Source organism: Gymnodraco acuticeps, unplaced genomic scaffold, assembly GCF_902827175.1.
Source record: "Gymnodraco acuticeps unplaced genomic scaffold, fGymAcu1.1, whole genome shotgun sequence".
Classification (NCBI taxonomy): domain Eukaryota; kingdom Metazoa; phylum Chordata; class Actinopteri; order Perciformes; family Bathydraconidae; genus Gymnodraco; species Gymnodraco acuticeps.
In genome coordinates, this window is record NW_022991904.1 from 57902 (window position 1) to 85810 (window position 27909).

Genomic DNA, 27909 nt, shown 5'->3' on the forward strand with positions numbered 1-27909 from the left:
CTCTTCTTCATGTCTCTTCTACATCAACATGTGTCCCCTCTTCTTCATGTCTCTTCTACATCAACATGTGTCCCCTCTTCTTCATGTCTCTTCTACATCAACATGTGTCCCCTCTTCTCCATGTCTCTTCTACATCAACATGTGTCCCCCCTTCTTCATGTCTCTTCTACATCAACATGTGTCCCCTCTTTTTCATGTCCCCCCCCCCACCTTATCACCTGAATCTCCTCCTAGAGCACCATTGTGTTCTTTGTAACCAAATCTCTCTCAGAGGGGCGTGGGGAGGGGCTCCTTATTTTCATCTAAAGTAACAGACAGAGAATCAGCACTTTGGAAACAGGGCTGAAACAGAGGGGATTATTATTATATATATATATATTATTATTATTATATATTATTATTCTGAGCCCATAGATTATGGGATGCTGCAATGATCTGTTTGGTGTTTGGAGCCAAACACTTCAGAGACATGTTCTGTATAATAGGGGACCTTTAAAACACATTGGCTTTGATGCCCATGGTAATGATAATGAAAACCCTCACAGATTTACCAAGTAGAAAGCATGGATTGATTAATAATGGGGATGTAATGCTTTGCTCAAAGGTTACAGTTACATGCAAAAACCCCATCACAACAGAGCTTCGGTCATTTCATACTTCAAGGGCTTTTATGCAGCAATCAAATTACTAATTTGATTACTGCAAATACTAATTTGTTGTAAGAGTAACTTTTTTAAATGGTGGTCTTCCATACCCTGACTGTGCCTCCCTCTGGGGGGGCTTTACGGTAAGGACAAGGAAGTGGGAGAAAACACAGTGCTACCCTTTTCACAGTTCTTATTTTTATTCATTTATTTATTCATTCATTTATTTATTTCCATATTTATTTATGCATTTATTTATTCTAGTATTTATTTATTTACACATTTATTTATTTATTTCCTAATTTATCTAGTCTATTATTTATTCCTGTATTTATTCATGTATTTATTCATACATTTATGTATACTTATTTAATAAATACATTCCAAATCATTAAAAAAGAGGCACTCGTGGTTGTTGCAGTTGCATGGAGTGTAAGGTGCAGAGAGGTGAGACTCTTTGCATATTTTACATTTGGGTTGTTTCCATGACCCCTATTTGAATAAATTAAACACATCCTAAAAAGATATAGTCAATGCATGGCACGTTTATTTACGAAGCAATTATGTCAAAACAATGCAATCCAAAAAACAAACGTATTAGGACATAGTGCAACAGAATCCCATTAGAAAATTACATTTACATGACCTTTACATTCATTCAAAGCAGTCATTTTTAACTGTAAAGCGATTTTTTCCCCGTTTCCATCCATACTTTCTTGAATATTCAACATGTTGCTCACATGCGAAAAATGTGGAACGTTAATGCTGTTCACGTCGATTGGTCGATTAATTCCAGAGTCGTCATAGTGCGACGTTGTGATTGGCCCGCTGATCAATCAATCACCAAAACGCCGGTCCTGTAGGCGGGGCATCGGTTGGTTTACCGCTGTGGTTTTCTTCAAGATGGCGAGGCTACATCAGTTGAGGCAGTATGGCGGCGCATGGAGAATACAATAATTTAGAAAGGTAGTCAGGTGCCCAAAAAGAAGACAGCCGTCTCATTTTAATTGGTGAGTATTTCTCTAATAAGCGGTTTTTTTGGGCTGGCTGACCAACGGATATGTGTGTGGCTGCTTGTTAGCATATTAGCATGGATGTTAACTAGGGGCCCGTTGTGCAGCTGCAGAACAGACGAGGCTTGTATCCATTTGTATTGCCTTTTATCTACCTGTTATTCGAACTTAGATACTCGTATTCCCCGGAATAATAAACCATATGTTTATTTTCCTTTATTCAAGAAAGAATATATGCAGTGGTGTAAAGTAACTATGTAGATTTACTCAAGTACTGCACTTAAGGACCATTTTGAGAGAATTGTACTTCAAGTGAGTATTTAAATTGCTACTGTGTACTTCTACTCCACTACAGTTCAGAGGTAAATTGTGTACTTTTACTTCACGACATTTATTTAATAGTTAATACATTTTGTTACTCTACTACAACTGAAGTAACATCCACACGCTGCTAATACATTTGTACTTTTACTTGAGTAACATTTTGAATCCAGGACTTTTACTTGTAACCGAGTATTCCTACACTCTGGTACTTGTACTTTTACTCAAGTACAAGATCGGAGTACTTCTCCCACCTCTGTATATATGTATTATCAAACATTATATACACACACACACACACACACACACACACACACACACAACATTGACATGTGGGTTACATAGGTACATATACAGAGTAAATAAAGACAGAAATGTAAAGAAAATATTGATTTAAAAACAATCTACATTTCAAGTAAAATATTTATAAAATAATAAAAGGTTTTGATTAATTTTAACTATTTGTAATTATGGTGCCATATTGATGTTATTCTAAGCACACATGTGCCTAAGCAGTTTAGAGTCAGTCCATGTATTCTTGTGAATGAGAAATGTTCCCCACAAATAAAATTAGCTGTTTACAAAAAACAATATTTGTATAAAATCGATCACTTTTAAAGTGTATCGCTTGTCCCATTTTTCTTTTATGACTCAACATCAGTCAAGGCATTTTAGAGTACAACAGTGATCGAATAAATGACATATTCTCTTCATGTAAATAAGAAAAATTACAAGAATATTCTATATACATTTCATATCTCTCTAGTGTCTTTTAAAAACCCATATGTTACGTTCAAACGTTGAATATTGTTTAACTGACAGCTAACGTTCCTCTCACTTGTCCTCTTTTGCAGCTTCCAGAAGATTCAAGTGGAGGATGATCAGTGCCTCGATCCCATATTAAGCTGAATGCATTGTGATTTCCAATAATTGAGACAGTGATTCTGAAAGCTGTCTACATTAATGAAAAGAACAATGTAGACAGCTTAGCAATTTCACCTCTGGTACGTGGTCTATACAGGGATGTGCTTCTGCATGCTGCATTCTGGGTTCAGATAGGAAGAAAGTGTCTTAAAACAGGTCAGATTTTTGAATAAATTATCAGTGCGTATAAGCTGTAGTTCGTTATTCAGTGGAAATGGAGATAGACGATGTGCTACCCCCTCTCCCCTTGGATCCACCTGGTTTTTTTGACCTAGATGAGGGCATAGCACCTCCACCACCTCCCCTGCAAACGTCCAGTGACGCAGAGGTAATGGACGTTAGCTCTGGTGGTGATGGACACACAGACACCCCAGGGGAAGGGGAAGCCATGGCACAGCAACCCCTCGCTAAGGGCTCCATCACTTTCTGTAGCCACCTCTCAGACGAGGCCATTCCCAACCCTCAGTGCCCCAGAACAGCCCGTCACGCCCCCCCCAGTCTCCGGGTTCCTACCAGACCTCAAGCTGCTCAGAGATGTTAAGATCCGTGTGAGCTTCACCGAAAGCAGCAGTAGCAACATCAACAGCAAAGACAGGAAGGTTTTGTACACAGGCGAAGGGCAGGAGGCAGGAAGTGATGATGGTTTAGACAGCATGAATGGTGAGATGCATGACTCGGGTGAGGGAAGCTCTGGAGCGGGAAACTTAGCAGGCAGGAGATCAGACGAGTCCGAGGTAGACATGGAAAACAAGGTAGAGTTCGCCGTCCTGGATGAGCTGGACGACTACTACGAGAACTTCCTGGATCATGACGACACGGAGCATGGTGGCTTTAAGTCTGAGGGCATAGCGCAGCAGGATCAAGCAGATGAGGAGACCGTGACTTTCGCCTATGAGGTATGTCTGTTTCTATGTCTGCAGTAACCCATGCGATTGTCAGCTACACACACACATGTTGTCCTTTAACTGTCGAACAGAAATATTGTAAGCCTATTGCAGTTCATTTAAGACAGGGCATTATTAACACTGTCATTTCTGCGAGACCACTGCAGTGGCAAAGCGGTTGTGCAGACATGGCAACAAAACGACAAGGTTGTCCAGTTTTCAAATGTTAATTTTGCTGCAGTACAACATGGAATCTACCTTGCCTGTAAGAACCTTGAGTATTCAGCTGGCCTGTTTATCCTTTACATGTTGTGTTGTACGTTTATAGTAATGCTTTTGGGGGAAAATAGCACAAACTGAAAGATTAAGTATAGCTAGAAGTACTTTTCTAATGTTATCCTAATTTAATACTGCACCACTCCTGGTTAAGTTGGGATACATTTAAGCTGCAGGAATTTAGATACATGTTTGTTTTTTATTACTGAAAATGAGAAGTGAGATGCTGGAAGAGGTTAGTGACATTTTTTATTCCTCCCATTACATTTGGGGTTTTCTTTTGATGCAAAAATCAATCAATATGAATAGAGAGGGGATCGAAGCTTCTAAAATAATGACATTCAATTTGTAGGGGTTGACATCAGTCCAATATGGTCTGTCTCTGTCTGGAGTATTTTACTTTTAAGTGGGGGACTGATGATTTTTAAATGTTGTTTTTGTTTCTCCGTCACATGAGGCTAAGCTGACGGAGGCCTGTACTACGAAGACGGATTTTCGCTTAGCGAGCTAACTTCAGGGTTAACTCTGGGTTTCCGGTCCTACGACGCTGGTTCTCTTCTTACCGGGCTAGATCTCCATGGTAACTTATGCTGAACGGCAAACCAGCTACGGAGCAGGTTTGGTTCCAGGATAAGAGCTCAACTCAGTGAAAGCACTGCCTGCTGACCAATCAGAGCTCCGTGTGCGGAGTTTAAAGTAGTGTTAATTTCGTTGACTAAAACTATGACGAAATATGTTCGTCAACGACCTTTTTTTCCATGACGAAAACGAGACGGCACCGACGGCAGTAAACAATAACTGTGACGAAATCATCATGCAATATCGTTGACGAAAAGTGACGAGACGAAAATGTAGTTCACTAAATAAAAACTATGCCAAAATCTCTCTTTACTTTCGTTGACGAAAAATAAGACGAAATATTATCAAAGATAACGTTACATTTCTGATAGTCAGTTTTTCTCCCAGCAGTTCCATTTCCGGTGCAGCGGCAGGGCAGCAGCTGTGTGTCTGTGCTGCGCGAGGCGGTACATTTGAATTACACCGGGCAGCGGCACAATATGAACTGTCAGGAAGACTCGGGTCTAACTCATGGTCTCACTCATGGTCTAACTCATGGTCTAACTAACCTTATTTAACAGAAAATAAAATGGCAACAACAGGGCTTGGTGGTGGCACTCGCGTTAACCGAATACCCCCCGTCAGCGCGAGTGAGTGATAAATTGTGCACTCGACGGGTAATAATGGATTATGACGGAAATGTTACGATCCTGTCCGTCAAAATGACTGACAACGAAAAAGTCTAAAGCCACCACTGCTTGGGAGAAAGAAACAACGTGATATTTGGGCCCATTTTCGCTACAATGAGGCGGAGAAAAAAAGTGAATGCATTGTTTCATCAGAAGGGAAGCAATGTGGCCATAACACAGCTGGTAAACACACCACAAACCTGAGCAGATACTCTCTGCAAAGCTTCTTAATCATTCAACCTGTGTTTTTCATCAAATAAGGACAAGATATCATCTTATTTATATATATATATATATATACTAAAATGACAAATTATTGGTTTTGGCTAGACTAGTTTGACTGAAATGTTCTATATAATCTGATGACTAAAAAAGACTCAACAGTTTTCATTGACAAAAAGTAAACTCAAATAATTAGTTTTCTTCGACTAAAATAAGACTAAAATGCTCAGACTTTTAGTCGACTAAAACTTGACTAAATAAAAATGGGATGAAGGTGACTAAATATGACTAAAACTAAAAAGGAAATTTAACACAGGACTAAAACTAAATAAAAAAAATAGCTGACGAAATTAACCCTAGTTTAAAGCGATCAAGTCATATTACAGGAGAAAGGAAATACAGAAAAACTGCCGTTGCAGGAAAGATGGCCGGCAAAAATCAACTGACTGTGAAAATTAATAGTATCACCTCCATCTTCAGAGCAATCTGACAAATGTAACATTAGCGTTAAGAAAGCTTACTTAAATATCTGCCATAAGTTAACATAAGTAACCGGATCAAAGTAACATTACGTACAGTCAGCGGCACTGTGAATGCAGACGTCGATGTGTCCCATTTTCATTCATATCACATCATAATGTATCATATTTCCTTATCTGAGTCAGCTGAGCCGTATCTGGCCGTGCAACACTCACAGTGTCACAGACTGTATGCAGAAGTATTATTTTAAGCTACACATTAGGTTGACGTAACACTCGAGACAAATGTAATTTAAAAGTCAGATCCACTCGTGTCTTGGACGGGGCAGTGATATCATAAACCTGTTAATGTAAGCATTCAAACACTTGTTCTGTTACCAGCTGTATTCACCTTGCAGGTGCAGCTCTGTGGCTTTTATCCTGGATAAAATGTTTAAGTCATGGATGTTTAAAGTTTAACTTCTTAATATTTGTCTAATATTATAGTTCACTTTTCATTCAGGAAGTATGACGCTGCGCTGTCAGTATGCATGTCCATGTTTGTGATTGGTCAAATGTTGCTAACCCCGCCCCTTTCATGTGAACGAGCACTCAGCCGGACAGAGAAACCCTGGCTTGAGTTACCGAGTTGATAACCAGCGTCGTAAGACCGCTTAGCAAGAGTGCATTTGTTTTGGGTTAGTTAAGCCAGATAACTCAAACATATCCAGGGTCTGTTGAACTGGATTCGTAGTATAGGCCCCTGGACTCTAGTACAGGCCTCTGGTGACCCAATCTTCTCTCCCGGCCTTAACCACTCACTCTTCCAGGAGGAGTTTGACAACGATGTGGACGCCTTGCTGGAGGAGGGCATGCCTGTCCCTAAAAAGATGCGTCCGTCAGAGGACAAATATGGCGGGGAAAGTGATCACCCGTCAGACGGAGAAGGAGGGGTTCAGCCCATGATGACCAAAATTAAGACTGTCCTGAAGAGTGAGTGGTGGATCTGTCTGCGTTTGTTTCTGGTTCCATCAAATAATCATGGAGTGCAGTTTCAGTACTTTGGGGCACAATACTATATGATATTCAAAATAGTAAAGAGTCAAAGTGACCTGTCGACATACATTTAGAAAGTCCTAAATTATTTTCTTTCTGCACATTTTAATTGAAATGCGCTCATTGTTCAAAACTCTGCATAATAGTGATCAAATAATTGTTAAAGGTGTGTGACCTGACCTATGACATGATCTGATGCCGTATCCAAATACATGAACTTGTGTGTGCAACAACTAGATAAATGTTTCCGCTCACTTCTTTTTCGGTAATCCAACATTGATATTCAACTATTAGGTGACACAAAGTTGAATTAATGATGTTCCTACATAACTACATTTTCCCGCCACTGACGATCAGGCTCCTTGGATAGAATAATCCACCATTCATGGTCACCGCCTAGTGTGAATATCTCTCAACTGATATGAATGGAGAGATATTCAGTTATGCATTAAAAGTATTAATTAGCACCTGCTTTTTTGCATTTCCCCCCACGCCAGGTCGTGGGCGCCCCCCCCACTGAGCCCCTCCCAGACGGATGGATCATGACATTCCATAACTCGGGCATTCCCGTCTACCTGCACAGAGAAACCAGAGTGGTGACCTGGTCCAGACCCTACTTCCTTGGCACTGGCAGTATTAGGGTAAGATGCAACACAAGTGTCTTTATAAGCTTCCTACATTACACACGTGAGCATCAAGTTGTTTGCATGGATCCTGTGGCGGCTCAATTTCCCATTCGATTTGAGTCGCCGAGAGGCCACACTGAAGTTAGATAGTTTGACGATATTTAATAAACAAAATCAAAACACAGTAACTTTAGGGACAAAACGGTCAACAGAAAAAAATGTCGGCACAAGCTCACCCTCTGTCATCCGCACTCGACATGAAACAGGTGACATAAATACACAAACCACACCCATGTGATAATTAACGGAAGTGCTCAACAAATACAAATTAAAGTGACGTAAACAAATAATAATAATACAAATAATAAACTCAGGCTAGGTAGCATTTTGGCTCCTACAGATCCTATTAGTTGGCTGCACCAAAGGGTATTTATTATAAGAAATGCTGTAGTTCATTAGACCAGCACACCTTTCAGCAGATTAGGCGGTCCCATCGTTTAAAAACAAGTTTATATTTTATTAGAAAGGTATGTGAACATTTAAAATAAATCATCCCAGTCAAAACCTGTATTTACTGGATTACGGAAAGACTTTAGTGATTCTCTCTCAGTCTTCTTGCCACCATTTTAAGATGTGGTGCTTAGCATTGTTGAGCAAACCCACGGTAACAATCTGATGGCATCCTGTTTCATACATCTCAAATGTATTTATTCTATTCCAAACAGTGAGCATTTCATAAGACGCTACGATTAAGTCGACAATGGCTTCAAATTCACCACGGTTAACATTTTGTAACAACTCTTGGGGTCTTCTTTCCTGGTACAGAAACACGACCCTCCGACCAGCAGCATCCCTTGCCTTCACTACAAGAAGATCAAGGCTGTGGAGGAGAAGGAGCTGAATGGGGAGGTGACCCAAAATGTAGAGGTGACCCAAAATGTAGAGGTGACCCAAAATGTAGATGTGACCCAAAATTTAGAGGGCACCCAAAATTTAGAGGGCACCCAAAATTTAGACGAGACCCAAAATTTAGACGTGACCCAAAATGCAGAGGAGACCCAAAATGCAGAGGAGACCCAAAATGCAGAGGAGACCCAAAATGCAGAGGAGACCCAAAATGCAGAGGAGACTTCTGTCAAACCAGTTGATGAGACCAATGGTGAAGTGATGGCCGGTCCCTCTAAGGCTCCAGCTGAGGAGCAGTACATTATCCCTCCCTTCATCGTGATTGACGGGGTCCACGGGGGAGGAAGTACCCCCAAAATAAGCCTGGCGTGTAAAAGGCCTCACGCATTTGACACTGCACAGGGAGCATTGGGACAAGTGAGAGCTAAAGTGGAGGTGTGCAAGGACGAGTCCATAGGTAAGAGCTTTTTATATTACATGTTTTGCCGTATTTTTTTCTCAAAGCGTGCAGCCCTTCCAGTGATAGAAGTCGTTGTTGTGTTTTTGCTGCTGTAAGACTTTAAGGCAGGAGTGTCCACACTTTTTTCACCGAGGTCCACATAGAGAAATATACGAAGGGCTGGGCCGCTCACTAGAGGTATATCACCTCATAAGTGCAGTTATAAGTTAGCAAAATCAATCAAATGTAGGTACATGATGCTCGTGGGTGTTAGCAGCTCATCCCTTAACACAGAAGCCTCAGAGTGATTATAATAAGGAGAAATATGAAGGTTGTATTTCAAGCTTGTTATGTAAATAAGTCATTGGGCTTTTTTCTTATCAACTAAGATATGTAAGTATGTTTCCAACTTTAATCGAGTGAATTTATTTGAAAAGTGGTCTCATTACCACATGAATACTACTGTGCAGAGTTCGCGTTAACCGAATATTTTCTGCCTGAGACGGATTTTTTTTTAACGATGATGGAAAAATCTGAAAGCAGTTTGTTTATTTTGACGGATTAGAACAAACTCGGAACAGCGCCACAGCTTCCCCGCAGCGAGGCTCCGGTGTTATGCCGTGTTATGCATGCCCGCCAAAAAGGAAATGATACCGTTTCCAAACCTAACTTTGCCAATCAAATCATTGTGTGCGCTCCTGTGAGGTAGGTTTGTACCCGAATATTCGTTCGTTGGAGTACTATTCGGATTTACATTTTGTTATTCGTTTTGTTTGTTTTTCCCCCGTTTTTTTTTCCAAATTGAATTTATTGAAATCTCCAATCTCAACGTAAGAGCTTGTTCGGGGGGTGCTAACACTTAGCCATAAACGTTATTGTTTACTTTCTCCGTCTTTATATGTAGATATTACTTTTCTCCGTTAATCTCCGTCACGTTGTTTCCATAGCAACAACAACAACTTCCTGTCAGCAGCGCTAACTCTCCTTCAAAATAAAAGCATGTCCATAAATAGGAAGCCAAGCCAAATTACACTTAAGACATACAACTGCAACTAAAGTAACAAACACAATGCGATAAACTTTTCAATTTCAAAGAACACAAATTGGGTTAATAACTATAAAACAACAATACTGTAGAATAACAAAATGAATGCCGTGAATACACCGAAATACACGTGTTGAAGCGGTTCGCTGCTGATCGATTCAAACGGGCCGTAGTTTGGACACCCCTGCTTTAAGCTGTTTCTCATTAAAGTGTTTATTGATCTTAAAACCTCCTCGCAGACATTGACGAGTTCCGGATTTACCTGGAGAAATGCTTTGACTTTGAACAAGTCACGGTGAAGAAGTTTCGCACGTGGGCCGAGCGACGGCAGTTCAACAGAGACTTGAAGAGGAAGCAGGCGGAGTGTGAGCGGCCCATCCTGCCCGCCAACCAGAAGCTCATCACTCTGTCGGTGCAGGACGCGCCCACTAAGAAAGGTAACGCTTATATGGAGTCAAATCAACATTTATTATATCCCCAAATCACGAGAAACGCCTCAAAGGGCTGGTCGAAGCAAAGACAGTCCTGTTTTAAGGTTATTATAGATAATAGGGCTGCACAATTCATCTAATTGCAATATAAACTTAGGGCAGTCCTACAAACGGTATTCTTGAGACTTTTTAAATAATCCTTATAATATAATAAACAGATCCTTTTTTTTAATGACTATGATCATTTTAATATATTCTTTAAATATGTAGTTAATGTTTAAAAATGATCACGCACTCTTAGGGATGGGTCGTAAAGGTTTAACGGTACTACTACTTTTATCGATACCGCTTATCGATCCGGTCTTTTAACAATACTCTTATCGGTTCTTTTGGAGAAAAAAGTTAGGAAAATAAAATAAATAATATTTCGCATCAAAAGAAACAACAACGTTTTAACAAATCGTATTAAATAATCTGATGACAGAACTGTGAACAGAATAGCTGAAACTTTAACAAAATAAATAACTCAGTTTCCTCTAATCATTAACCCATGTTTGTATCATGTAGTTAACTCCGTGTGTTGCTGCTAGCATACATAACACCTGACGTGGAAACGTTACTCGTGGATGGGGCTACAGAGCTGCTAGAAAGACAGTGGAACCCGGTGCATTCCTCCGTCTGGATGTGGAGCACTTTTGATAAATGTTTAGACAAATTGCTTCTTGCTAAACTCTGATTGCACTTTTGGCAACGAGCATCGAGACGGGTAAAGTTTAACCAAACCTCGGAGCGTGTGTGTGTGTGGCCCCGCCCCCTCGCACACAGACGGGGGGGGAGAGATCTCGCCTGGATTGGAAAGATCAAAAATACTAAAAATAATCATAGACGCACGTTTGCAGTCTTTTTGCGTATTAGAAACGAGTTGGCGACACTAAGACTGCAATATAATGTTTGTGTAGCAATAATACATATGACATATAATTTTGACATGTCTCCAATACCGATAAAAAGACCGATAACGTCAGAGCTTAACCACGGTCTTTAATAATTCAGCCCCGGGGCCCGTTTACTACCGGGGCTCGGCATCCATTCCTACTCACTCTCATTTTAATCGCAATTGCAATATCAGTCAAAGTAATTGCATCCTTTAATCGTGCAGCCCCAATAGGTAACAAATGAAATCAATAACAACAACAAAAGGTTTACCCCTATATTGTCTGTGTAGCCTTACTATAACTTATTTCATTTATCTAAAATCACATTGTAGTTGCATGTAGGCTAATGCATTGTAATGAACATGGCAGTATAATATTATTTGTTGCCTGTCTCTCGATCTCTTCCTTTGGTCGTGACTCTTCTGAAGTGTAATGACAGGAAGTTGCTAATTGCCAGCTTTCGATCAATTAGCAAAAGTGTTGAAATCTAAATCAAGTGCAGGAAACTTCCAAAAGCCTTTACACCAATATGTACTTTTTTCAAGTATTACATTTGTATACCAATCCTGTGAAAGCTGCCCCTTTTTTTAATAAGTGTGTTGATGCATTGTTTTTTATTTTCTATTGTAACAGAATTCGTCATCAACCCTAACGGGAAGTCTGAAGTTTGCATCTTGCATGAATATATGCAACGTGTCCTAAAGGTTCGACCTGTTTACAACTTTTTTGAATGTGGTAAGTTCAACTTTTTACTACAATTTATCTTTTAAGAGATTTCATTATTTAAAGCACGTTGTCAATTTTGCCTCGTATAACATATGGCGCATTTCCACTGCAGCACGGTTTAAGCGTGCCGTGCCCGGCCCGTTTTTGGTTGTTTCCACTTGGCGTAGTTCCGGCTAACGGGTACTTTTTCACAGTTTTTCTGGCCCTCCAAAATCATGGTTCTTTCCGGGCCAATAACCGGGCTGAGTCGGGCTGAGTATGCTAAACTAGAGAGAATCGCTGGCAAGGGGGCTACAACTACAACAAGATGAACATATTTGACCGTGAATTAATTGTAATACACGTTTCAAAATGATGCCGAAGTAACAACATACTGATACCGGTTAGTAAAAACCATGAATTAATGCTTTGACAAGTCTGCAGACAGACGGCAGGCGAAAAACCCTTTTAAAATGCGTGTTTTCTGAATGGAGCTTGGCTAAGCTAACGCAGTATATGCTCCGACCGTCCACACTCACAACAACGACCTATACAGACATAAATAAACCAGCGACTGTATTCGCCATGACATAGGCAGTCTGTGGTTTGTACTTGTTTAACTTTTGTCAAGTTTCTGAACAGATATGAAGAGCTGTGAGCTCTGAGGGCTAACAGCTGATGTTTTGGTTTTGTGGTTCGCATTGAAGATGACGTCACGGCTCCGCCTACACTGCGTTACTATAGTTACTGCCCCAACTACTAAACTGTAATGGAAACGCAGCATTAAGTGAGCCTGGCCTAACTGTACCGTACTAAGCCGAGCGAGGCCCTGCAGTGGGAATGCGCCATTAGTGTCTCTGGTATATATCGTGACGTGTTCATCTGCTCATTCTGCCGTCATTTTCATTACACCCTCAATGTGCACAGCAGAAATGACTATCTCTTTTTTAAGGTAAAGATTATTGTTGACTGTTAAAAGACATGAAGCTGAATGTGTGTGTGTGTGTGTGTGTGTGTGTGTGTGTGTGTGTGTGTGTGTGTGTGTGTCCACAGAGAACCCAAGTGAACCCTTTGGAGCGTCGGTCATTATAGACGGAGTAACGTACGGCACAGGAACCGCAAGTAGTAAAAAACTTGCCAAAAATAAAGCTGGTAATTTATTTTATTTATATGACTGAGAATTGTGAAAGACGGATTGGTTTATTTCACATCTAAATAAACATTGTATTATCTCGAGCCCTCGGAGAGTTTTGAAATCCCAAATAGCGTTTATATTTTGTTACAATTGTCAGCGTGGAGCAAATGTAAGGCTATTAAATCAGCAAAAGGGAATCACTTGTCCAGGTCAGTTATAATTAACTGTATTCTGTTCACCGTGTTAATTGGAAAAGATAACTTCATAAGCGTTCCCATACCAAATGCTAACTGTTACCAAGAACACTTCTAAGTAGAGATGTTCACAGCTGTCATTCCTCTAGGTGTCACCGTCGAGATAACGTCTTTATATTCTTACTATAATACAGTTGGTTAATGTTCACGTTGTAATGCATCCCTCCTTTCCCTCTCTCTGGTGGTTTGGTGTGAACTTCAGCTCGAGCCACACTGGAAATCCTCATCCCTGACTTTGTGAAGCAGACCTCGGAGGAGAAGCCCGTTGAGGGCGATGAACTGGAGGTACTTGCATATTATTGACACTTTTTCAGTGAAGTACAAAAGAGTAAGTTAAAGTGATGTATCTTCGACATTAAAGGCAGGCAACAGGACGGTTATATTTCCCTTGAAAGCATCCATGAAATAAATGGTGTCTGTGTGTTTTCTGCTCCACAGTATTTTAATCATATCAGTATAGAAGACACTAGAGTGTACGAGCTGACCAACAAAGCAGGACTACTTTCGCCATATCAGATTCTTCACGAGTGCCTTAAACGGTAAGAACCAAATCGATGCCATCAAAGAAAATTGTAATAAATATTTGTGTTTCATTTAAAGAAATATCTATAATGAAGAGTTGAAGTGTATTCTGAAGCAGTTGCATACCATATAGGAATGTGTTACATGAACACAGGTGCTATTATTATTATGTGCCATATTGTATAATCTTTATATACTTAATGGTGGGGTTTGGAGAAACCAGCTCGAGTGCGCTAGAATTTGAAAATACACAGTCGGAAAAGATCTGCCCCTTCCTCACAGAGCCCCTCCTCCAACACACACGAACGCGCACATGACCAATGAGGGCACGAGATAAGTGTGTGCCCAGATGGAAGGCTGACAGGCAGGTAGGCCATCCAGTTACTTTAGCCGGCTCAGATGATTGGTCGTGCTTTTTACAGAGCCACGGCTTCCACAGATGAAGTATTTGTATGTATTTATTGTCAAAGCATTTAATGTATTCATTGCTATCAGGATGTTAAGAGCATTCCATGGAATATAACAAAAAGTGTATCTCGAGCCGATTTCTCAAACGTACCCCACCTTTAATATCGCTTGGTGTCTTGTTTTCTGAGTAGACGTTGGCATTCCTTACGTGCTTTAAAGCCGCTGCCCTTCACAAAACACATCATTACAGCTGCCGCTGCTTAGCGTTCATGACTTGTTGCAGATAAAACATGTTTGAAACGTACTGTTGTCTGTCCTGCAGAAACCATGGGATGGGAGACACCAGCATTAAGTTTGAGGTGATCCCCGGGAAAAACCAGAAGAGTGAATATGTGATGACGTGCGGGAAGCACACTGTGCGTGGCTGGTGTAAGTAATCCTCCTTTATCCACATGTGTAGTGTCGAGGCAACTAGTTTGAAATGCCATGTCTGTTTATTGACATGTTGTGTACATGTGCCACCAGGCAAGAACAAGAGGGTGGGCAAACAGCTGGCCTCTCAGAAGATCTTACAGATGCTTCATCCCCACGTCAAGAACTGGGGCTCCCTGCTGCGCATGTACGGCCGAGAGAGCAACAAGATGGTGAAGAAGGTAAATATGTTTGTACTAAAAAGCTTCTGTGGCCATGAAGAACTGGAAAGGGTTCGTTTTCGTAACATTTCAGTTTTTTGTCGAGTGGAATTTTGTCTCACTGTAGATTTCAGTGAGCAATTATCAGGCTATTTCAGTTGTACCAGCCATAAGCATTTCCTTAACCTTACTACCAGAGAACAAGCAGTGAAATGTAAATGGTGTGGATTACTGTGTAAGCACATCTCCACTAATGTATTAAATGGACTGATGTTTTGCAGGAGAGCGCTGACAAGAGTGTGATCGAGCTCCAGCAGTTTGCCAAAAAGAACAAGCCAAACCTCCACATCCTGAACAAGCTGCAAGAAGAGATGAGGAAGCTGGCCGCGCAGAGGGTGAGAGTTGGCTGCTTTTTGTGTAGCATGGCTCCTAAATGGTGGAATGAGCTCCCCATGGACATCAGGACAGCAGAAAGCTTACACACCTTCTGGCGCCTGAAAACTCATCTCTTTCGACTCCACTTCCAGCGATAGAACTATTAACAAAGCACTTATATACTAATAAAGGACTGGCTTACCTAAAGCCAGTTGAGTAGCACTTGAAATGTTTTGTCTATGAAACCTGATGTACTTATATGATTCTCTTTTCTTCAAGTTTGTATCTTCTTGGTCGAACGCACTTATTGTAAGCTCAATGTAATGTTTAGCTTTTATTCTGTCCCATAACCCCATCTTGATGCTCGACGTTTTGAAAGCAGACTCGTTGTTATGTCTGTCAGCGTAGCCGTTTCTATGGTTTAGCATCGTGAACGGATTGAATCTTGTAATTGTTAACATCTTGTACCATTTTCACATCTTCTTCCAACAGGAGGAAACTAGGAAGAAGCCCAAGATGACCATCAATGAGTCGGCCCAGCCGGGCAGCGAGCCCCTCTGCACTGTGGACGTTTGAAGTCCCTGCTGGAGCACTGAAACCCCGTCACTGTCACACACTCCACCCCCATCTCACACACACACACCTACACACCTACACCTGATGGCAATATAGATCCACATTGACCGGGCCAGTAGAAACGCTTCCTCAGCTGGTAGATGCGCACTAACAGTAGAGAAATATCACCTACCTCTCGATGCAAACTAGCTTTACGGCACTTAAAAACACTCCCCGAGCTGCAGACTTAGAAACAGACAGATTCAAATAAAAATGCATGTTTCTCTGACCGCAGTCATCACCTTGGTTTTGTTTTGAAGTGTCGTTTTGAACACCTTGCAGCTATTAGTTTTGTGCTTAACGTATTTGAAAGGGACTACTAATACGTGTATCGTTTTAATCGGGAACCATACTCGTTTATTTGGTATTTTAATGGTCGGTGTTATGAATATTTTTTGGGGTGAAAACAAAAACAAGCTGTTTTTGTTTATCCTCAGAATGGACACTTGCTGTCTTGGTTTGCACGATTTGAGAACATGCGTTGTGACGACTATTCAGAACTCTTGTTATGCACTTGTCACATGTGTTGACTGAGCATGCTTATGGTACAGGAGTAAGAGTGGAGAAACGTGTTGCCTTTCTTGACCCTTTGCTTTTGGAAGTACAAGAATAAAACGTCCTAATCTCTGCAGTCAAGCACAGAAAGATATGTAGAGCGAAGGATCCTTTCCGTTAGGCTCTCAAGAGTACTAATGCCACACACACCATTTCATTAGCTTGTTTGAGTTGCCTTAGTTTATCAATTTCATGAAGGGCTCAGAGTATAATGGACCTAAAACACCCTTCAACAGGAAGTGGAAAGACCAAGCCCCCTGTACTCGATTTAGTATTTGAGTGAAGACAGCCTGTGCATATTTTAAAGGATTGTTTGCTTTTCCATCATTATTATATTTTCAAAACACATGGTAGAATACACTTTTCAAAAGGCAGCCTTGTACATACGTTGGTACACTGACAGGAACAAGCTGGTGAGTGTGTACCAAAGCTTACATACAGTCTTATGCATTTTATAGAGTCCTTATGTTACTGCAGACGAAACATCTACAATACACATTTCTTGCTGGAACAAACTGTGCATTCATTCTGTCAATTATTTGGCCTGTTTTTTTTTTTACAAAGTAATCTTGAATACATCCCAGTTCAAACAGGCTGTTGCGATATTGTAGGTTGATTTAAGAATGTGCTTTCCGTTCAGTGTCGGTGTGAGAAGAAAAACATACAGCTTTGTGTCGTTTGACATGTTGCTGCCTAGAAAATGAAGTATGTATTGCAACCTGAGCTCCATGACTTCAGTGGTTTGTTATGCAAAATAAAATGTCTTGACTAATGACTGGAAGAGCTTTTAATTCAGACGCAGACTGATGAAACACTCAACAGGAAGTAAACTGTGGTGCTACTTTTTCCATTGTACTGGGGCATTGTCCTTCGCAGTTTAACAAAGTATCAAAAAACAATGTCAATCTCAGTTTTCTTTAAATCTAGTTTTGAAAGCTTATAAAATTAGCATAGCATTAGCAAGCAGACATTATAGTCCATATTGTTCAGTTAAGCAAATACAGTGCAATGCATTCTGTATTAACACTAACCGATGATTTCATGCACAAGCTATTGTTACGAAACAAAAGGACTGGTGAAAATGTATTATGTGGATGCACAGACCCTTGAATCTAAGACTATAAGATCCTGCAGATTACTAGAAAAAAAACTGTTGAGTGCTGTTTGCATACACTTAAAGTATGGAGACCCCCATGCTACCTATCAAAGGCCGGGCCCCTCTGAAGGTAAGTGTGTCTGTCGCTCATTGCTTGGCGTCGTAGTCCACCCTCTCCAGCAACAGCAGCATCTCCAGGTGCATCGTCTGAGGGAACAGATCCACGGCCATCGCTCGCACCGGGCGGAAAGCAGCGCCGTGAACTCTTTTAGACGGAGCTCTGCACAGACTGAGACAAAGAGGAACAACACTTTAGAATTGGTCACCTTTAAAATTGGAAAACAATTAGAATTAACTTTTGTGACGTGAAATTCAGGGTGTTGTTCTTGCCTCTCACAAGTCCGATAAAGAAATTGCTTTTAGGGATTAGTTTGTCCATAAAATTAACAATTGTAACACAACGGTCGTGAGTAAAATCTAAATAAAATATTTAAAATGATAACATTAAGTAACAGAGCATGCATACTAGTACATACAAATATGATCTAAATAAAGAATACACCTCTCATACTCATGGGAGAGGGTTGGAAGGCTTTTAAAGTGTTCACACGCTCCACTATTGCCAAAAGAAAATCGAAGAAGATTCTTAATTGGGCCAACATTTAACAGCAAAACATCCCATTCACAAACTCCAGTCCATCTACTAAACCAGGGTCTATGCAGGAATCCTGAAGTCAAATGTAAAACCTTTCAAGACCTTGTTTAAGACCCTTTCCATACATTTTAAGACCTCATCGCCATTTTGAGTTCTAACCGGTTACCTTGGCGACACACTTCACCTCACATTGACTATATACAGTATTGATTGTCCTTCCTCCTTATCTTCCAACCATTTGGACGCAGACTTGCATTTCCCCATAACGATGTTTTTTAACAACCGGCGTAAACGGACCTTCGTGCTATCAAGCAGTGAGCGCGCGATGTCCTGTTCAGATGACGTCCAATCCAACGGGATGCCATAAATAAACTACACAGAATCACACTACACACCTACGCCATGATTACATTCAGGCACACTGTAGAACACAACCTCTCTGGACCATTCATATACTTATTGAAAACAAGCTACAAAATGTAATACCTTGGAAAATGCCGGTTAATACTTTTTAATAGCCTTAATTTTCGGTAAAATTATATATCTACTTTTCAAGACCCCGCGGACGCCCTGTAAACACGTGCATTTTCACTGAGATCGTACCGTTTAAAAGGCGTGTTTTAAGTAGTAAGATATAGTAAAAACAAGTGTGTTTGTTAAGTAAGTTAATGAGACCAACAAAATAGTGCACAAGTTGATATTCTTTGGCTCTTAAAAAACTTCAATTCAACCAGACTAATCTCTTTTTCCTTTTGTTACTCTTGAATCACCATGGAGGCATGCGAGTAAAGGATTTCCTTTAAGAATAAAAAGGTGACAGTAATTGATAAACAAATCGTCCTTTAGCGGTGTGGGAGAAGTGTTCCTTTAATCTAACTGCTGCTTTAAATAATGAAACCATAATGACTCACTCGATGAAGTTGTTCATGGCAGCTTTAGCATTGCATGCTACGTACACCAGCCTCTTCAGGTGCTCCGCCCTCCTGATGGCAAGAATCACCTTGGAATCTGTTTAGTTAGGACAAAGGAAAACTTAACGTGTGTCCGATCCTGAAGCGAGTGAATTAGTCTCCATGTGTTGGCAGTGAACTCACGGAGGCCGGCCCTCGGAGGATCCACTATGGCGGTGAGGTTGGGCGACACCAGAGCATTGAGGATGTTGGGGAACACGTCCTCAGCTTTCCCACAGTGAAACTCAATATTACTCAGACCTTCAAAACCAAACAAAGGAAACATAAAAATAAAGAAAACATGCTTTTTGTGGAAGTCATACACAAAATCAGAGGGTCAAACATGCAGAAGGTTAGCCCTCAACACGGCAAACTTCCAATTTATAAAAACTATTTAACATCAATTAACTTAAACCATGTTAACACTGACCGAACTACATTTATGATTATAAAACGGATAAGTCAAATCAAGCAATCTGATTGGTTCTTAGCCGTGCTATAATGAGCGTATACCACGGGTAGAATTGTAGTTACTTTTCACAACAAGTCAGTATCCCTCCGCGTCTGAGAAAAACTACAACCGTTACAACTGTTACATTACGGCCGTTTACGAAACTAACTAACTAACAAAGCTTAAGATGGAAACATGTAAGGGATAATGTGCAGCAAGGACTTATTGACCGTTGTTAAGGACGCTCACATCTGCAGAAAGAAGTCCAGTCGATTTAACTGTATACAGTTGGGCTGAAACTGGACAAGAAAACAACAGCTTCGCGTCGGGCCGAACCACGCCCCTTAGCTGTGATATAATGAGCATATACCACGGCCTGTCGTGAGCTATTGCTTAAATAAAAACATGTCATAATTATAATTCGCTGGCTGTATGTGTCATCTGGCCTCTTACCGTTGAGCTTTGCATTAACCTTGGCGTCCTCCACAGCTTCCTGACACATTTCGATCCCGATAACCTTCTTTACTCTCTACAGACAAAAGTCAACAAATAGTATAAACATTATTTTTCAAGCCATAAAGAATATCACATTTCAGAATGTTTTTGTTTGCAAAAATAGAGCTGGCAGCCGAGAGGCGCTAGGGCTGGGTAGAATACAGCCTACGCTCGCTACACATTGAAGTAAACGGTTATTTTGTGGGGTTTTTTGTAATTATTATTGAGTGTTCTTGTATTTTAATGTGTTATTTTATACCTCGGGACAGTGGGAAACAGTATTTCGATCTTTCTGGGTGTACAAACATATTTTGAGATTGACAATAAAGTTGACTTTGACTGTTGGAGGAGCCTGTGACCATTGTCTTAACTACACTGTAGCTATGCACACATGACAATAAAAGCCTTGAAACTTGAATGAACAGACAGATCAATTATGAATGACTAACTCCTGTCAGTTCAAATGGACAAAGCATAGGTTACATAATAAGGTTCACAGGTTAACGTTGTGTTGACCGGTCACCTTGGCCAGAGAGATGCCGATGGTTCCCGTCCCGCAGCAGACGTCCAGCACCGTGCTGTCCTCGCTCAGCTGAGCCCACTCCCCCACCGCAGAGTACAACACCTCCGCAGCGCCTGTGTTCACCTGCAGGGGGACATTAACACTCAACACTGAGAACACTCTAGCCTCATCCCAATACTCCTCCTCGACTCCTCCTTTCCCTCACTCGCTTCCCTTCCTTGCGTCTTAGCTCCGCCTCCGTAAGATGCGAGCGAGCGACACGAGGAGGTGACGCGAGGACAGAGGAGTCCTCAGGTATTAATTGGGATGTCCTCGTTCACTCAAACGTCACTCTTAAATGACGTCTGTTAATGATGACATGTGCACAGCTGTGTCCCCTCTCATCGGGCTTAACTGGATAACCCTTTAGAACCGGCCCATTTGTTGTTAAATATTTATTTAAATGAATCTTTCTCTTGTTAATCAAGGAATTCAATGTATGATGGTTGGTCCTGCTTTTGTGTTCCGTTGTAAAATGTAGCTTACATTCAAATACAAATATAATTATAGTAATGTGAAAGCCTTTTAGAAATGAATTGCACATAATAATTCCCACGGAGCTGTGAGCACTTATACATTTATGTGACGCTTTTCCACTCATCTTCCAGTTGTGGGTTTTCCTCTGTTGAAATGGACCAGCTGTGAAAGTGGGGGCGGGGCTTTTATACGCGAGTAGTGAAAACACTTCCGCGTAGTCTGCTCGCATGTATCCTCCCTTTCGTCTCCTCCCTCACCCCTCCTCGACTCCTCCGTCTGCATTTCAGCTATTGAGACGTCCTTCAAAATGGCGTGTCTTGATCGATTTCCGGGTCAAGTCCCGGAGGAGGGGAAGAGAGGAGTCGAGGAGGGGTATTGGGATGATGCTTCTGTGTATAAAGGCCTTTAGAGCTGCAAGCAATGATGTTTTTCCATTTGCCGTTTGTATTCTCGATTAATCGTTTAGTGGTTTGGTCTATAGATGTTGGACAAAGTCCTCAAACGACTTGTTTTGTACAAAAATCTAAGGAGATTCAGTTTATCGTCTGAGAGGAATAAAGGAACCCAAAACATATTGACATTTAGTAAGCTGGACTTCTGAATTTCTGGCATATCAAAATAGTTGTTGATTAACTTAATAGTTCAAACAAATCCAGTAATCTTTGTGTTCTCAAATACAGAACTCCAAAAGTTAACTAAAAAGTACGTCAAAGTAAACAAAAAAAAGAGTATACACATAGCATTTTCCAATTTGCTGAAAGTCTCTGATCTCTCTGTTACCTGGAAGAAGGAGTGAGGAGATATCCTGAACTTCAGACCCAGCATCTCCTCGTGGATGCTGCCCTCTCCGGACACCAGCTCACAGGGCAAGCCCTCCAGGGTAGGAGAAGTCCTTAAGAGAAACAAAACTCATTTAGTATTTAGGATGCTTTATAATCTGCTTTCCACGGTTTGTCATTAACTTTCTCTGATACCACAAGTGAAGCGTCAGGATGTTTTTCTTACCTTTGACCCTCTCTAATGAAGTAGAGAGACGTTACTCCGCTGTCCTTCCCCTCTCCTTCTGTGAAGTACGTCTTCATGGAGTTCTTTAATGCACCCACTTCCTCTTCATCAAGTTTCTAGAGTCAGTGAACCAAGAAAAGGTCAGGACAGATCTGAGTAAGGGACAGTTTCCTCCCTCAGGCCATAAGACTGAAACACCTGGACTTTCAAAGAGCATCCATAACATTCACCTGTTTGCAACTCACATATATCAATACTCCAATTACTGTATATAGACTATTCTGCACTATTTAGTTTTGTAGTAATGTGTTTTTATTACATGTACAGCACTTTGGCTCGACCAAAAATCGCTCTTAAATGTCCTTTATAAATAAAACTTGATTTGATTCATATTATATTTTATTGTATTTACTTTACATGTTACTTGTTAGACGCTTTTATCCAAAGTGACTTACATACTCAATACTGTGGGCAATCCCCACAGGAGCAATTTGAGGTGAAGTGTCTCAGGGACACAACGACATGCTGACTGCAGTGGGGTTTGAACCTGTGACCTCCTGATCCGAACACCAAGGCTCTATCCACTGCGCCACACGCCGCCATGAACTATTATCTGTTTTATTGTGTTGCACTGTGGGAGGAACCTGTGACCTCAGATTGTCATCGTCATAACTACACTGTAGCTATGAACACATGACAATAAAAGCCTTGAATCTTGACTGTGATATTCTCAAACGTAGGTTCACACAGTCTTCACCTGTGGATTGAAGAAAGCCATAGCCATGGCTTGTTTGGTCCTGGTAGTCCTGACAGTGAGCTGCTTCCAGTGCCCTTCATATGTTTCAGGGCTGTACACAGAGTACGGTGTTGTCCTGCGTGCAGAATAAGAGTGAGATTAAAAGCAACACAGGAAATGCATGGGAGAAGACTTCAACTCTCATGTCTAAGAAACCCTAAGAAATAGAGACACAGTAGTCAAACAAATTATTCATCACTTATATATAGACTCTTATGGCACTACTTCTATTCTATTGTATTTACTTGCACTATTTTATCTGTGTTATTGTGTTGCTCTGTTGGAGGAGCCTGTGAGCGAAGATCTTCATCGACATAACTAAACTGTAGCTACGTACGAATGACAATAAAAGCCTTGAAACAATTACATTTTATTTATTCAGCCAATCATCAAAAACTACGTATTTGTCTCAGGGGTTTTACAGTGTGTTCAGCATACGACCCCCTCTGTCCTCAGACCCTCACACACGGAAAAACTCTCCCAAAAAAACAAAATGAACAGGAAAGAATGGAAAAAAACCTCAGTGAGAGCAACAGAGAAGAACAGACGTGCAATAGGTGTTATATGTGCGGTTAAAACATCATCAGAGAGGGTCTGTATTTATGTATCATTTGCCAAGACGTGAAAGGGAAGGGGTAATGTGTGTGTGTGTGTGTGTATGTGTGTGTGTGTGTGTGTGTGTGTGTGTGTGTGTGTGTGTGTGTGTGTGTGTGTGTGTGTGTGTGTGTGTGTGTGTGTCTGTGTGTGTGTGAGCAATATAGTGTAGATTTGAGTGGACTGTAAACTGAGGCAGATGTGATTTGTATGTACATCTCCATGTATGTTATCTATTTGTGAGAAGAAAAAATAAACACATCATAAAAATGGTATTTTTTTTGAATGGCCCATTGTGTAATAATACCTGATGAACTTCTGGAAGGCGCTGACCACCCTCTTGGCCTCTGCGGAGACGTGGGTGGTCTCGCCCGGCCCCACCACGGCACACGAGCCCCCTTTATACTTCCCCATGCGGAAACCGATGGTCTTATCCACCCCGTCTGCTCCCATCGAGATGAGGAACTCACACTTGTTTCTGTACTCCGTCTGCCAGACAGGAAGAGAGATAGAACGGGTCAAATAACGTGTTGGAAAAAGTGACTGAGAGCACTAACTTAGGGTTTTGTACTTTTTAAGAGGATCTGTAAGGTAAGGTAAGTTTATTTATATCGCACATTGTCAGACACAGAGGCAATTCAAAGTGCTTTACCTCATCATTAACACTTAATAATATATATAATATTTGGTTCTGAGCCGGGGTACAATGAGTAAACAAATATTTGTTTGTCAAGTCTGTAGAATAGGATTTGTAGGTCTGAGTACCACTGCAGATCCACAATACTTAACGGTTGGAGTATAACAAAACATTTGACTTCTTTCTGCCTAAATAGCCCATGTTGCCATTTTGATCAAATGTAAAATAATTGTGTAGCTATACTTCGGCATTTGGGATCCCTTGTATTACAATACACTTATATTTAATAAAGCATTATGTAAGAAAGTATGATATATGTGTAGTATTTCAGATGAGCCCAGACATGGAGACCCACCTGTACGGGAGACGGCCGGATAGCTTCCAGAGAGCAACACATCCTGTTGTATTTCCCTTTCTGCGCAAACAGCCACGGCAGCAGGGCTTTGTTGGTGCTGCCGATCTCTCTGAAAAGGAAAAAGCAAAAAGTAGATGTTTGTATCGCAAAATACTCAGACAGTAGCTTCACTAATCATTTAGTCATATATCCATTACAACCCTAAAACAACAACGTTTTGCGTAGAGTTTTGTTGTGCTCACAGAACACATGGACATAGGTATTAACTTATCAATAGCATATATTTGGATTTCAGACACAAAAATCCTCTTAAATATTGAATTTCACTGGTATTTATTTGTAGTTGAAATATGTCAATATATTCACTAAGAAGCTCTGTGTGGATCCTCTTAGCGGTCCCCTCTGTGTCCAGGGAAGTCGGTCAAAAGTTGTTATGTTTCAAGCTCAATGTTTTTGATATAAGTTCCTGTTTTTTGTCATTAATTTGAAAATGTTTCTTTTCCCATTCTTAAAAAAAATAAAAAAGGTAAATGGACATTACTTATATTGCGTGTTAACAGGTCTTCTCGACCCCTCAAAGCACTTTCATTCATTCACACCTCATTCGTAATGAGCAGTACCACTTGCTCTAGGGAAGATTACATCCGGGAGCCATCAGGAGCAACTCAGGGTTCAGTAGCTTGCCCAAAGACGACCGCACTCCCTCGCAGCCACATTCGCCCTGTACTATGATGTACTATGTTAAGGTAATACTATCATTGTTCCTTAATATATAAATGATATGTTTCTTTTGATTGGGTCGAACCTGTGTTTGTAACACGTACTTGTCTTGTTATGAGTTTGTATGATTGTTTGTATGATTGTTTGCTGGTTGTCGTTGTTGCGTCCTTTATTACTTTAGAATAACATATGAGCTTTGTGATCAAAATCTGATACTATACAACAGGGGTGTCAAACTCAAGGCCCGGGGGCCACATCCGGCCCGCGACTTCATTTTATGTGGCCCCGCAAGAGCTTGCAAAGAATGTAATACGTTTATTATACGATTAAATGCCGCTTTACAGAATCAGGTTGCCCATAAACTGCATGTCCCACAATGCATCTTGTTTTGTGACATGTGCACGGAAGAGACTTGCAATTATTTGCTTTCAGACGTAGTTAATTACTAAGTCATTATCCTATCCGATAATAATCCAATTCAGAGGCAATAATGTAATATAACACATTATTTTATATATATTATATATTTATATATATGTATATTTTATATAGTTACAACCGGCCCTTTGAGTGCAACCATAATGCTGATGTGGCCCGCGATGAAATTGAGTTCGACACCCCTGCTATACAACATACTAGGGGCCAGAGGTTGCGCTAGACTTTTTCGCTGCCCGTCATTTTAACGGACAGGATCGTAAAATGTCCGTCAAAATCCATTATAACCCGTCGGCCTGTACACAACTCTGCCGGGGGGTATCGTTTCCAAATGGGGGGGATATCGTTTGGAAACGATATCATTTCCTGCATAATAACACGGCATAACACCGGAGCACCGCTGCGGTGAAACTTTGGCGCTGTTCTGAGTTTGTTCTAATCTGTCAAAATGACGGACGGCTTTCAGATTTTTCCGTCATTGTTAAAAAAAAACGTCAGACGGAAAATATTCGGTTAACGCGACCTCTGCTAGGGACACACCTGGTACCACTATGGATGCTTCATGCTCTCTATACACAGTAAACACCAGCACTCACTTGGCGAGTCTCTGCAGGACCCCCACCACCTCCTGCTCCTTCCTCTTCAGCTGCTCCTCGTACGGGACGTTCCACAGCGGCGTCACCACGTTGGCGATCTGCACGCTGAGCGGCTCCTCTTCCTCCTCCTCCACCCCCTCCGTACGCTTTGATGAAGGCTGCCCCGATGCACCTTCCTCCTCCTCCTGCTTCCTCTTCCTCAGGATGGGGTCTGCTTTGGGTTTGGCCAGCCGCACGCTCAGCACCTGGCTCTTCCACTGCATGCCGTGCACCATCTTCATGGCCTTGTCGCGCTCCTCCTCGTTCTTGAAGGTGACGAAGGCGAACGTCTGCTTGCCGAACAGCTTGATTTTGTGCGGGTTGAGGCCGTGTTTGGCCAGGAACTTCTTCAGGTCGTTGAAGCCGGTGAACTTCGGGAGATTCCTGATCTCCACTTTGTAGATCTCCGATGTGAAGAGGTCTTCTTTGATGTAGCGGTACATCTCGGGGTCCAAGCTTTCCTCGTTCTCCCCTTCAGCTTTTCCTTCATCTTTGTTTGAGTCCTGGGGGGCGTCGTCAACAGGCTTCTCCTCCATTGAGGCGGGGGTATCAACCACTGGGCCGCCACTTACGTCTGCCATAATTCTGCCAATTACACAATTATTAATGATATGATATAATGATATGCATGTCTGATTTACTTAATAATGATAAAAAAGCGATGTAATTAGCTAATTTGATCTAATCTTATATACACACATTTTCTTATTGTCCACATATTCATACATTACTACAATAAAAAGTATTTGATTCTACTGTACAGTATTAAAGTATGCTCTAATTATATTGTACATGTATATTTGTTTACTTATGTCATATGTACAGTATACTGTATGTAGCCTATAATGTATTTTTCTTGGACAAAACTGTAGCTGTTTTTCATTTAATAATAAAGCCTTTGAATCTTTAAACTTACGTCTGTTTATTAATTTAAAAACAATAATCAATACGCTTTTACTCGACAGGGTGCTCAGAAATCAATCTTAGTTACGGAGATTTTATATTTGTTCTTTACAATGGTAATAATTAACTTCAAAATACGAACGTAACTCACAAATTCACATTTTATAATAGCTTTAAATAAAATGCAATAACAGCTCCTACAGACTTGAGTTCTGGCTGTATGTCACGCATACTCATCATAACAGATGAGGTGGCAACTAACGTGCACAGAAGCTGCGTGCATATCTGTTTAAGGAAATAGAGTCGTAATTATTAACTTTAATGTGCACCAGTTTAACGTTTCCTATCGTGGTAAATACCTGTAACGGTCTATTTTAGTGGTAGTCCAGACCATGTGTTTTTATGTGCCTTACCTTCTGATTTTTACTTTCTATTCCACTTCTCCCTCAGATGTTCAGGGCGCCGCCATGTTGTTTTAAACACGTGCAGCAGTGAACCCTGAACTCATTTAAAGA

At 40.9% G+C, this 27909-nt stretch overlaps 2 protein-coding genes across 2 annotated transcripts; one reads left to right on the forward strand and one right to left on the reverse strand.

The window, feature by feature from the left end:
• The first annotated feature begins 1520 nt into the window (after nucleotides 1-1520).
• Nucleotides 1521-17401, forward strand: dgcr8 (DGCR8 microprocessor complex subunit). The gene is given in 15 exon segments (XM_034200112.1): nucleotides 1521-1654; nucleotides 2833-3392; nucleotides 3394-3798; nucleotides 6820-6986; nucleotides 7548-7686; nucleotides 8497-9034; nucleotides 10301-10498; nucleotides 12061-12162; nucleotides 13186-13284; nucleotides 13724-13806; nucleotides 13960-14060; nucleotides 14774-14880; nucleotides 14977-15104; nucleotides 15365-15478; nucleotides 15951-17401. Coding segments are annotated over 14 exon segments (2541 nt in total). The 5' UTR covers nucleotides 1521-1654; nucleotides 2833-3116; the 3' UTR covers nucleotides 16035-17401.
• Nucleotides 17401-27895, reverse strand: trmt2a (tRNA methyltransferase 2 homolog A). The gene is made up of 12 exons (XM_034200109.1): nucleotides 27808-27895; nucleotides 26453-27076; nucleotides 24702-24810; nucleotides 24017-24198; nucleotides 23077-23191; nucleotides 22320-22435; nucleotides 22095-22206; nucleotides 20799-20921; nucleotides 20234-20309; nucleotides 19474-19590; nucleotides 19291-19387; nucleotides 17401-18013 (listed from the first exon to the last, which is right to left on the reverse strand). The coding sequence occupies exons 2-12, from the start codon at nucleotides 27070-27072 to the stop codon at nucleotides 17872-17874; spliced, it is 1809 nt and encodes a 602-aa protein (XP_034056000.1). The 5' UTR covers nucleotides 27073-27076; nucleotides 27808-27895; the 3' UTR covers nucleotides 17401-17871.
• Between the last annotated feature and the right edge of the window lie 14 nt (nucleotides 27896-27909).